Below are 12,904 nucleotides of genomic sequence, written 5' to 3' on the forward strand. Positions count from 1 at the left end.
GCAAATCAGTTATATGCTTATCCTAGAATGTATTGTAGCCAAGCAATAATAGACTTCAAAGGTTTAACAAAAATTAATAGATGGAAAAATTGAAATTGGGAATGTGCTATCTATTATCCCCACTTTTTTTTTTTTAAATCTATGCCAAACTCTGCAGTAGCTTGAGATCCTTTTAATTGGCTGGTTCCTCCTGTGGTAAATGACCTTTCTCCTGGGAGAATTAGCTCCTGGGAGGAAGGCTGGGTGGGAGACATGAGGAATAGGTAGCATTGGTGAGAATGTTTTGACAGGTGATTTTATAAACAAAACTTTAAAGACTTACAAATTACCTCATCTAATAGATGGCCACCTCTGCTGATATTTCTAAGGAATTCTCTTTCATAAACTAAAACATAATCTGTTCAGAAGCAGATAGAAGGGATTGGGAGAACAACAACAACAAAAACCTTAGGCTTTAGAGTCAGACTGGGCTTGAGGTCAATTTGTTATGTTTATGACCCCAAGCCTCAATTTCCTCTTTTGGAAAATGGGGTAATAATAGCATCTGCCTCACTGAGTTAAATGAGCTGATGATATGTGTGAGTGCCTGACATGGTGCCCGGAATTTAGTAAAAGGGTCCATAAATGGTTGTTTTTTGTCAGTGGTGGTAAAAGTAATGCTCATAGACACAGTGGTGGTGTTGCTGACTGTAACAGCGTTAACTGTGGTGGTGATTATATTTGTCTGCTAGGGCTTCATAACCGAGTACCACAGACTGGATGGCCTAAACAACAGAAATTTGTTTACTCATAATTCTGGAGGCTGGAAGTCCAAGGTCAAGGTGTCTGCAGGGTTGATGTCTTCTGAGGCCTCTCTCCTCTGCTGGTAGATGGCTGTCTTCATATTGTCTTCCCTCTGTTCATGTCTGTGTTCAAATCCTCTCTTATAAGAACATCAGTTAAATTGGACTAGGGGCCACCCTAACTGCTTCATTTTAACTTAGTTTTCTCTTTTGAAAGCCCTGTCTCCAAATACAGTCACATTCTGAGGTACCAGGTGTTAGGGCTTCAGTGTATGAGTTTGGGGTGGGGACATAATTCAGCACTAACAATGATCACGGTGATGATGGTGGTGACAGTAATAGTAAAGTGCCCTGGCTGGGGTACAGATACTCACCTGGGTCACCCACGGGTTCTCCTTCACTTCCTTCCTCTGACTTTCTGGTTACTGTATTCGGGTCTGCAAAAGGGTGCAGGGTCAGCAGAATTTCCTTTCCTCTTTATGGACTGCATTGTCCTTGTCCACCAGAGCAAGGGATGGGCTGAGGGTGGGCTGAGGAGGTTGGCATCGACAAACATGGAATCCCAGCTTCTTTGAAAATGTTTTTTATCATCATCCGTGAAGAGTTTGTACCTGCATATGTTAGCATTTGAACTAAACTAAATGAAAAGAACAGAACTGATATTTTAAGTGTGTTTATTTTTTAAAAGTTATCTATTACAAAGAGTCCAATAATTTATTTTCTAAACAATGTTCACGAAGCAGCTAGAACAGCCCTAGGGGCATAGAAGGTCCTCAGTGAAGGTTAACTTGGATGAGAACTCCCCAGGTAAACACTAGGGACAGCTCTTCACATTCTCCCCTAACTTGTAGTGGTTAATCCTCCATATTTCTCAGAGTCACATTAAGAATGTTGATCTGGTTGGTGCCAGACTTAGAAGTGAAGCATGGAAAAGAAAATCCAAGCCAGGGTACATGTGCCTTTCAGCTCCTCATGAAGTTCTTCCTACCCTGTGCCACTGAAGTTGGTTTGTCACAAAGCCATCAGCCCATCTGTTCCATATAAAGTGTCCCCTTCTCAGGAAAAGGAAAGAAAGTCCATTTGAATGATTTCAAAAGCGAAGAACTTTTAACTCTAGAATTTGGTGATGTTTTATTTATGTGTGATTTGTTAGGTTGACAGCCAGTTGAAATTATATTTGATTTTAGATAAGTAATTATGGTCTGGAAGCCAGGTATACCCACACGCACTCTCGTATCCCCATTTACACACATATCTCATTGAGAAGTGTCAGTTGGATGCAGCTGTAGTTAAAATTGCAAAGAGGGGATTGTTAAAAAGAAGTACTGTTATATGAAAGGTACCTTGTTCTCTTTTATTTTTTGTAATGCCATCAAGTAATAATCCTGACACAGAACTGTTATCCTATTTTAGTAATTTCAATATTCTCAAGATGCTTCCTTACACTATGGGTGTCAAATCTCTGGAACTAGATTAAGAGTGAAGTTAGAACAAGTTAATCCTGTAATAATAGCCCACAGTTGAGTTACACTTAACAGCTTATGGAATGCACCCACATACATTCTTTGATTTGATTTTTCAGATCAACTCTGTGAGAAAGGCAAGAAAAGTGTGTGTGTGTGTGTATAATCTCCATCCCCACGTGTTAAGTGGCTTCCTTGCCTAAGTTCCTAGTAAGTGGCAGTGCCAGGGACTCAAACCTCATTTGTTTATTCATCAGTCATTTAGGGAGTACCTACCATGTGCCAGAAAGTAGTGGGGATGTAAAGAATAGGCTGTGTTCCTGTCCTCAAGGAAGCCCCAGTCTAGCAGGAAGGACAAGCAAGTATACAGTTGAAATGCCATGGGATAAGTTCCATGGTGAAAGTTTGTACAGAGTTTTAGGGAGCACCAAAGAATGGCACCTCCACTGGCCTAGGGAAAGAAAAGTTCAGAAAAGGCTTTTTAGAGTGGGTTCCCATCGATCTCGAAGTAGGAGGTATCCTGATATTACCCAGGGGCTTAGCAAAGGGAGCAGGAGAATGTTCAAGGCAGAGGAAATTTTAAGTTCAAAAACTGGTGGAAAGCATGGATCCCTCAGGAAACTGTAAGTCGTTTGGAATTCTGGACTACAGGGGGAGGAGGGGAGAGGAGTGGAGGATGGGGTTGTTTGGGATGGTAGGATTGCACCTTGTGAGCCGTGCAAGGAGTCTGGACTTCATTCTGGAGGCAGCTGGGAACCATTGAAGGGCTTTGAGGAAGGCAGTGATATTCAAACTTCACTTTAGAAAGGCAAGGGCAGCCACAGGTCAGCCTCCTGCTGGTGAGGGCGAGGCAAGAGGCAGGGGAACCAGGAGGGGGCTGTTATAACTATTTAACAGTAGTTAAATGATAAATGCTGTGTTAAGTCATTGAGGATCAAAAGGAAAGAAAAGTTAATTGGTCAAAATTATAGACTTGATACATTTATGTGGGTTCTGTTTATCTGTCCTGTTTTCTCCTCCTCCTTTATGGGCAACTCCCATACCCGATCCTCCAAGTGAACCTCCTTAATTTTCTTAACCCAACCTGAACCAAACCCAAATATTTCTAAGCTGAAACAGGTGTACTGGAACAAAAACCACAGTTTCAAAACAGCCTCCAAAATAAATCTAAGCCAAGTCAACATTTCACATTGTGTATGTTCTTAGCACGCAATTGGGTTGAATCCAAAACAAGCTCTGTGGTCAGAAACTATTTGAAAGAACAACAGAGGGAGTGGTTGCTTGTGCTGATGATACAAGGAGAGAAAATACTGGGCAGGTGGGAAGAAGGCTCTTCGTGAGGACAGTGCACTAATAATTGTCGTAATAATAATATATTAGACAGTTTGCACTAATATATTGCCCCTTTCTACTCCGCAAGTTGAATTTCCTTAGTAGTAACTAGCTTTAAGAAGTAAGACATTGGCACTTGGGCATCTCTAGCCCCAAGCATTTTAACATTTTTCATGCTTTGCTCCCAGTCGAGGTCCTCATGGGCGAAGTAATGGAGCTTCATCCTATAAGCCTGGCAGCAGCCCGCCATCCCCGCGGGAAAAGGACCTTCTCTCCATGCTTTGCAGGAATCAGCTGAGCACCGTTAATGCCCACCCCAATTATGCACCTTCTTCCCCAAGTAGCAGCAACTCAGGCTCCTACAAAGGAAGCGACTGCAGCCCAATCATGAGGTGAGTCCTGTTCACCCCCTAATCCATGTGTCTTAGTTTTTCCTACTTGGTAAGCTTTTCTTTAAAAAAGAAAAAAAAAAAAAACATATACAACTCTTGATCGCCTGCCTTATTATGCAACAAGACACTTGTCTTTCCTTTCCCACACTCAGCTAATCTTTCAAGGGCCGGTACAGGAAGGGTACAAGCCACAGTTTCTAACAAGATGCAGAGTCCAGGCAGTTCCTGGGCAGGGAGAGAAAACGGCACAGTTGGCAGTAGGAGGGATCTACTAATACCCCTCCGAATAGGGAAGAATCTTGTCTGTGTTCAATCATGCATGCCAACGCCAAAGGTTTATCGAGTCCCAGGTACTGTGTTTAGCACTGGGAGTAGAGCAGTGAGCAACAGAGAAGGCCCCCGTGCTTACTGCTCAGAGAAGGAACATATTAGCCACCTAATGACAAAAACAAATTAAAATTACCCTGTAAGCACTTGTTGCTTTATGAGTTTGTGAAAGGTGGGGAGGGGCCCAGCTCAGTCTGGAGGGAAGGGGTGGGGGGAGGAGGCCTCCCTGAGGAAGTGAAAGGAAGTGAGATCGGAAGGGCAAGCAAGGAGTTAATAGTATGGGGTGGGTGCAGATCAGAAAGAAGAAATTGCACATCCAAAGGGGCCACGACAGGAGTACTGGAGGGTGCGAACTGGACGCTGGACAACTCAGGAGCCGGCTGCGGCAGTGGCCGGGATTGTGTCTAGAGTCAGGAGGGAGCTGGCAGCCCTCCTCTTTTGGGCTTCTTCCTTCTGGGTGTCCCTGCAGCTCTCTTACAGCAGGGATGCCCAGCTCCTGGCCAGGCCTGAGTGGGGCCACAATTCCAGTGAGGGCTGTTTTGTAGAACACCAAGCACCTCTCTTGCAAAATACACTGGTGAGCATGGAGTAGAGGACAGAACTTGTTCCCTGCAGAAGAAGGAACTTTCCATTTCTACCAAATCAGCACACTCACATCAGGGATGGGTATCAGAACAATTTGATTTCATCTAATAACAATCAGGATCTTTAGACAGTAGCATATTGTGTGGGAGGTTAGGTCATCATGCTCCCTTCCTTCCCTCCCACCTTTCCCACTCTTTGTCCTGCATGTTACTCTGAACTGACAGCTCAGGCCTGTAGACAATTGTGCATTATTTTGTATGAGAATATTCCTAAGCCATAGAAAATCTTCCTTCTCTACCGCCCCAAACCCTTCCACAAACCCTTGCACACCCCTCAGTCTTCCAAGTAATGAACAGTCCTAAGATTGGCAGGTATATTACAGTTTACCTTCTGAAGGGAGGTCACCAACTGTTGGGGTTTAAGACCCCAGCACACAGCTGCCGTTCCTTCTCAAGCTGTTACCCGTGTGTCTTAGTTTAGGTGGTTACAATAAAGTACCATATACTTTGGTCCAAATCTTGAAAGCACCGTAGACTAAGCACTGTAGACTTAAGTCCAAGATCAGGGTGCCCGCATGGTCTGGTTCTGGGAAAGGCTTTCTTCTGGGATACAGACTGCCAACTTCTTATTGTATCCTCATGAGGTGGAAGGAGAGAGCTGCAAAGCTCTCTAGGGTTCCTCTTACAAGGGCACGAACCCATTTTTGAGGGCTCCACTCTCATGATCTAATCACCTCCCAAAGGCCCCTCCTTCGAAGGAATTAGAATCTTCACATGTGAATTTTGAGAGGAGACAAACATTGAGTCCATAGCATTGTGTATTACTTTTTAAAGAAAAGGAAACAGGATCAAAAGTAACATTTCATTACTTGGATTGTTTCAGGCGTTCAGGAAGGTACATGTCTTGTGGTGAAAATCATGGTGTCAGACCCCCAAATCCAGAGCAGTATTTGACTCCCCTGCAGCAAAAAGAGGTCACAGTGAGACACCTCAAGACCAAGCTGAAGGAGTCCGAGCGCCGACTTCATGAGAGGTGAACCTGCATTCCTTGATCAGTATGGTTTAGGACAGTTTCTTTTTCCATAAAATGAAATGTGAACCCAAACTATAGAAAAATAGAAAAGGAAAAAATGACTTTATTTCAACTTTTGTCAAATTTTTAAAATCAGTCTTTGAAAAAAGAGCCATTTCATAATTCTGTGTGATTTAGCTGTCTTCTAGGTATATACAGCTTTGATGTGAAGAATTGGGTGTGTGCATGACTATTTTTAAATGGCAGAAACACTTGCAGGAACAGTCCTATGTTTCCAGCAGAAGGGGTCACACACAATGGGCCAATTAAGCCCTGTTTATCTCTCTGCAAGAGTGGATATCTGCTTGCATTGTGATTTCTGCAGGCTATTTCTGTGCTGAAGGGAGGGGTTCGTTATTCTTGGCCAAGTGTTAAGGTTGAAAAAAACAAACAAACAAAAAAGCCCACATTTAAGAGATCTTATCTCAGAGAGAGAAGACCTTTGGCAACTTGGGGGCAGGCCAGTTTTTCTGCTTGATGGTTTTCCCCTGGAACATTTAGGGACAGCCTAGAAGAGCTCTCTCTGATCCCCATAGCTGTGTGCTCAGGGTGAGGTGGCATTTGCATTCTGTGGGAGCCTGAGGTCTGATTCAGCACATGGCTACCTAATCAGCCCAAACCTCCACTGCTGCTTCTTGGATATGGAGAAGATCCACTGACTTAGGTTGATAAAACCGTGGGCAGTTTGGGGTGCAGGCTATAAGGAGGGACATTTTCCATCTTCTAATTTGATTTGGTTCCTCATCTACCTGAAGTAGACATAAGACCCAAACTCACCTCTAAGATGAGTCAGACTCTACTTTCTGGAATGTTTGGTTTATGATTTGAAGAATCCATGGGAGGATTTGAGCATTCAAGGCAAGGAGGAATGGGAAAGTAACAAAACTTGAAAAAATATCCAAGCCCAAACTTAAAGAATCAATACTAACATCTCTTTATATATATGAGGATCCTGACTGCCTGGTCTTCATATCCTCTGGGAATATAAGGACATATATTTACATTGACTGTGAAGAAATTATATGTAAGAACAAGTTTCTTAACAAAGATGTTGAAATAGGTTCCTGTGAAGGATCTGAAAAATAGGATAGATTCTCCTCAGTGTAGGATGAATTCAATATCATCCTACCTGAAAGGAAATAGAATAAGCAACTTTTCACGAAGTCCTTGAAATAAGTAGCATTATATAATATAATACGATTATATTATATATGTATTATATAAAAATAATGTTTAATTATCAATGGAATAAAATCAGAACAGTTTTGCAAGGTTAAAACTTTTCAGTCCACATTCTGTCTTTAACAGGTAATTAAAAGTAAACTGGCCTTTTTTCCCACAAACTGTAGACATTTATGAACAAGTAGGCTATGGAGATAAAAGCAACTCTAAAATATGTCTAAAATAAAAGTAAAATATCTCTAAAAGATAAAAGAGACTCTAAAGTGTTTTTAATAATAAAATTTCAAATATTATGTATTTGAGTAGAAGATAAACGTATAATGTACTTAGTGCAATGCCTGACTCATACTGAGTACTCAGAAAAGGAAATGATGGTAGCTATTATGATTCAGAATCTGATTATTATTACTGCTTTAGCCATTTTACAATTATAGGGGGGAAGTTCATGGCTAATGCATGCCAAAGAAAAAATTTTGAAAACTGATTTAGCATCTATTCTTCAAGTGGAAAAGTATGACCTCTTTCTTGGCTGTGTGTCAGAATTGCTTGCTGCCTGGTTCAAAGTTGACATTTGTTTTCAAACATACTTGTCTTGGCATAGGGAAACTGAAATTGTGGAGCTTAAGTCCCAGCTGGCCCGTATGCGAGAAGACTGGATTGAGGAAGAATGCCACCGGGTGGAGGCCCAGTTGGCACTCAAGGAAGCCAGGAAAGAGATTAAACAGCTCAAACAGGTCATTGAAACCATGAGGAGCAGCTTGGCTGATAAAGATAAAGGCATTCAGAAATACTTTGTGGACATAAACATCCAAAACAAGAAGTTGGAGTCTCTACTTCAGAGCATGGAGATGGCGCACAGTGGCTCTCTGAGGGATGAACTGTGCCTGGACTTTCCATGTAATTCCCCAGAGAAAAGCTTAACCCCGAACCCCCCTCTCGGAAAGATAGCAGATGGCTTATCTCTGGAAGAGCAGGTCACCGGGGAAGGGGCTGAGAGCGAGCTGCTGGTGGCAGATAGCACGGCCGACTGCGTAGATCTGTTTGATGACATGGTGACAGCCACCACCACAGAATCTGGTGACCTGGAGCTTGTTCATTCCACCCCAGGGGCTGAAGTCCTTGAGCTGCTCCCCGCGGTGGGTCTGGAGGCCGGCAGCGTGGCGGTGGAGCGAGCTGTGCAGACCGACGTGGTGCCCTACAGCCCAGCCATCTCGGAGCTCATTCAGAACATGCTGCAGCTCCGGGACCTCTATCCCTCGAGCTCGGCATCCCCTGATGAGTCTGCGCCTGACTCCACTGAGAGCTTCCCAGAGTCCCTCTCTGCCTTAGTGGTTGATTTGACGCCGAGAAATCCAAACTCAGCCATCCTTTTGTCTCCCGTGGAGACCCCATACACCACGGTGGAGGTGGAAGCCCATGCAAACAGCCTCATGAGAGAGCTGGATTTTGCAGCCTACACAGAGGAAAGGTTGGATGGTATCATCCCGCTCTCTCGTGGGGGCGTCGTGAAGCAGTACTGGAGCCGCAGTTTCCTGGTGGATCTCCTGGCTGTGGCTGCCCCCGTGGTCCCCACCGTTCTGTGGGCATTCAGTACTCAGAGAGGGGGAACAGATCCTGTCTATAATATTGGAGCCTTGCTCCGGGGCTGCTGTGTGGTTGCCCTGCATTCACTCCGCCGCACCGCCTTCCACATCAAAACTTAGAAGTTGTTGTGACCGTGTGCCAATTTGTCCCGTGTGGGTTGTGCCAGGTAGGAGGTCGATCTATGGCAGTCTCTCTTCTGTCGTTTTGCTCCTCGGTATTTGATTTGCACTATATTTCGTCGAAGCCTGTTCACTGTTTAAAACTGGAGGTATCTTCAAAGGCATGGAGACCCAGTTCCAGTAAATGTCCCACCAGTATGGCATAGAAAGCATGCTCATGACCCTGCCGTGTCGTCTGAGGTACCCGTTCTTATCCTAGTGGTTCAGGAAGAGAAAATGCAAAGTTTGCACTTTCAAGACAGCTTCTCTAAGGCTGGCATGTTATCTCCTTGCTTTGCTTTGTGCCGTTTTAAAATGTGTGATTGTTCCAGCATTCCAGTGGTCTTGTGCATAGCAGGGGACTGTAACCAAAAATAAAAATGTATTCGTGTAATTGATTTGAAGAAGTCTTGAATAGCTCTTTAGTGTCTTACTTGGGGTGATAAGGTTTGAGTGTTTGGAATTTTTTACTAAATGTAGCTCCAGAGTCTTAAATGGCTTGTTTGTTCTTAAACCTGTTAATTGATGAAACTGTATGTAAGTTTACATTGTACTAACTTATTTTTTGCTTATTATATATAGTGTTTTATTGGAAAATGTTTGTAACCACACACTTCAGCATGATGAAAATAAAGATTAGTGTTTCCATCAAATAAATGTTTTATCCTCCTATAAAGATAATGTCTGAGTTTTCTTCTTTATGTAAGAAAGATTAAATGAATAGCAGATCTTCCATATTTATTAATAAGGGTCTGTAAAAATGGAATTAAGAAATGAGAAAGAGGGAAAAATAATTATTAAGGAAAGATGAGGATTTCTACCCTGATATAAAAAGCATAATTTCTAAATAAATGGCTTTATTTGTTTACTTTTAAATTACTGATACACTTGTTTGTCCATGTATTTATTCAGTAAGCATGTATAGAATTTTTCTAGGGAAGTTGGGCTAATTTTTAAGCATGCTAGTCGTACAGGAGAGGGAGAAATTGGTAGTGCCATATGCCTTCCTTCCCTTGGAATGATAGGGTGAGGGTGGGTGGCTGGGAAGGGATAAGATGATATTTGATCTATATTCATTCATTCCTTACACCAACCTTATGAGGTAGGTATTCCATTTTACAGATAAGGGAGCTAAACCTCAAAGAGGAAAATTGCTCAGGATCTCCAGGTTCATCTCCACAAGCTAGGATTTCAAGCGTCTGCAAAGCAAGTGCCTTTTCTACTCTACCACAGAAAGGGAAGAGACCTGGAGAGTATCCTAAGTTCTCACTCAGAAACTCTTCTTCCATAGCACTTTTTTATTTACTAAGTCTTGGTTATTACCCATCTTCCCTGCTGAAATAGCTCTGAGGGCTATTTTTATGGTTTTCTGTTTTGCTCACAGATGTATGTCAAGAACTTAAACAGTACCTGACACATAGTAGGAGGTCTAAAAACAGTGGTTGAATGAATAGCTTATTGGGTACTCACATGCTAGCTAGGCACGTTACTGGATGGATCAGTGAAGAAAACAGACAAGGTTTCTGCCCTCAAGGAGCTTACATTCTGTGTCTGTGAAAGACACAGAACATGCCAACACATAAACAAGATAGTTTTAGATAGTGGTAAGTGCTTTGAAGGAAATAAACAAGGTGTTTTGACCAAGAGTAATGGGGTAAAGGTAAGGAAACACATCCCTGAAGAAATAACATTGGTGCCAATGGATGAAAAACAGTCAATCGTGAAGATGCGGGGTAAAATGTTACAAAAAGAACAACTGCCGAGGCCCTGAGGCAGAAGAGGGCTCAGCATGTGATACAGGAGCATGAAAGATGCCAGTGTGGCCAGAGCAGAGTGAGGGGCAGGGGGAAGACCGCAGAAGTGGACAAGAAGCTGGTTCATATGGGGCCGTGTAAACCAGCAGTCCCCAACCTTTTTGGCACCAGGGACCAGTTTCACAGAAGACAATTTTTCCACAGACTGGGAGGGAGGGCAGGGATGGTGTCAGGATGATTCAATTGCATTATATTTATTGCGTACTTTATTGCTATTATTACATTATAATATATGATGAAATAATAATCATACAACTCACTATAATGCAGAATCTAATGCCACCACTGATCTGACAGGAGGTGACACTCAGGCAGTGATGTGAGTGATAGGGAGCGGCTGTAAATGCAGATGAAGCTTCGCTCACTCACCCGCCGCTCACCTCCTGCTGTTCCATGAGCCAGTACCAGTCCACGGCCTTGGGGTTGGAGACCACAGGGGAAAGCCATAGTAGGGGCTTGAATTTATTCCCAGTGTAATGAGAAAATATCAATGAACTTTATGACTTTAAACAGATATAATCTGTTTTTCTCTCTGTTTCTAACTCTATGGCTGCTAGGTGCAGAGTGCACTGTGTGTGGGCAGGAATGGAAACCGGGACACCATTTAGGGCTCTCTTGTAATCATCCAGATGAGAGATTATGACAATTTAGAGATGGAAGTAGATACAGAGGTTAAGTTGAATAACTAAAGGTATAGCTTGAAGATAGAACTGATGTGATTTCTTATGGATTAAATGTCGGGCAGGATGTAAGGAAAAGAGAAAAATTAAGGACAACTTCGGTGTTTGACTTGAGCAACTGAATCAGTGGTGCTGACATTTGCTGAGAAGGGAAAGAGTTTGAGAGAAACAAGTTTGGGAAAATAAAATTGAGATGTCTATTAAAATATCTATGTGGAGATGTCAAGAGTAACTACATATATGAATGTGAAATCAAGGGAGCTGTCAGGGCTAGAGTTACAAAATTGGGGTTCCCTGGCATTCGCATAGTATTTAAAACCATGGGAACAGGTGAGATCGTCCACAAAGAGAGTAAAGAAGAAAGTCCAGAAACTAAATCCTGTGGTACTGCCCCATTTGGAGAGGTGGAGGATGAAGAACCAGCAAAACAGCTGGAGAAGAGGCAGCCCCAAATGTAGGAGGAAAACTAGGTGAATGTAGCATTATGAAAAGCAAGAGAGGAGAGTGATTCAAGAAGAGTGGAGCCGTCAACTGTGTTGAAATCATACAAAAAAACTGAGTAACATGAAAATGGTTACATATCCATTGGCTTTGACAACAAGTTCTTAATGACATTGTCAAGATTATTTTCTTTGGAGAAATGAGGATGGAAACCAGGCTGAAGCCAGGTTGAAAAGTGAATGGAAGAGAGTAGAAATAAATGTGGGCAGCTAATTTGTTTTCTTAAGTTTTACTGTGAAAGAGAGTAGGGAAGTGGTTGGTAGTTACACAGAGATGTGAGGTCAAGGGTTTGTTTTATTTTTCAATATTGAGAGGAGATAGAACACATTTGCTTTTGTGATTGAGCCAGTGAAAAGAAATAAATCGATGACAGGAAAGAAAGGGTTAATTGAAGAAGGGCAGCCCTTGAGAAGCTGCAAGGGAGAGAGAGGATCTAGGGCACAAGGATACATGTATAGAGAGAGGTGGTTTGTCTCCGATAGGACATTTCTATGGGAATACACATGTGCCTTGGACGCACACATTTGTACTTAACACACATACTGCAGCTCTGCTCAGCACTAGAGGGATTTGGCTAAGATGGAAAAGGAACTATTTCTGGAGGTGAGTAATGGGAAATGTCCCAAAATAATAGGCCGTGCTGACTCAAGTCCCTTCCTGTAGTGCAGCCCAGACCAATACCTGGATACTGGTATCTTCCTTAAAGCCCCTCCTTGTGTTTATTTTTAGTCGTTGCTAAAAGCATTTTTACTTTAAGAAAATTATAAGCCTGTTTTTGGTATCTGGTTGTTGCTACAGAAACAAATATAACCATGCAGCTCAGCATTGTTCTTCATCAATTCAAGAGGAACAGAAATGATTGGCTCTGGTTAGAATGAATTCTCCACAAACCACAAATATTTATGTTGATTATCAAATTGGAGGCAGCTGATCACCAATTGCAAACTGCTTCATTGTCTTAATGTTGTGTATCCTTTACATACACCAAAAGATTCAAACAAAGTAACTCATTTAAGACACTGGACACTGCATA

General features: G+C 42.5%; 1 protein-coding gene across 2 annotated transcripts in view; it reads left to right on the top strand.

Annotated features, from left to right (window-relative positions):
• SYBU (syntabulin (syntaxin-interacting)) overlaps positions 1 to 9,558 on the top strand; it is a 67,390-nt gene extending 57,832 nt beyond the window's left edge. For both annotated transcript variants that reach the window (XM_012645327.1, XM_012645326.1), the window contains exons 5-7: positions 3,766 to 3,969; positions 5,764 to 5,913; positions 7,736 to 9,558. In XM_012645327.1, coding sequence (XP_012500781.1) covers positions 3,766 to 3,969; positions 5,764 to 5,913; positions 7,736 to 8,837 — 1,456 coding nt within the window. In that variant the 3' untranslated portion in view covers positions 8,838 to 9,558. The remainder of the gene's footprint in view (positions 1 to 3,765; positions 3,970 to 5,763; positions 5,914 to 7,735) is intronic.
• Positions 9,559 to 12,904: the final 3,346 nt, after the last annotated feature.

This window comes from Propithecus coquereli, unplaced genomic scaffold (assembly GCF_000956105.1).
Source record: "Propithecus coquereli isolate 6110/MARCELLA unplaced genomic scaffold, Pcoq_1.0 Scaffold23, whole genome shotgun sequence".
NCBI lineage: Eukaryota > Metazoa > Chordata > Mammalia > Primates > Indriidae > Propithecus > Propithecus coquereli.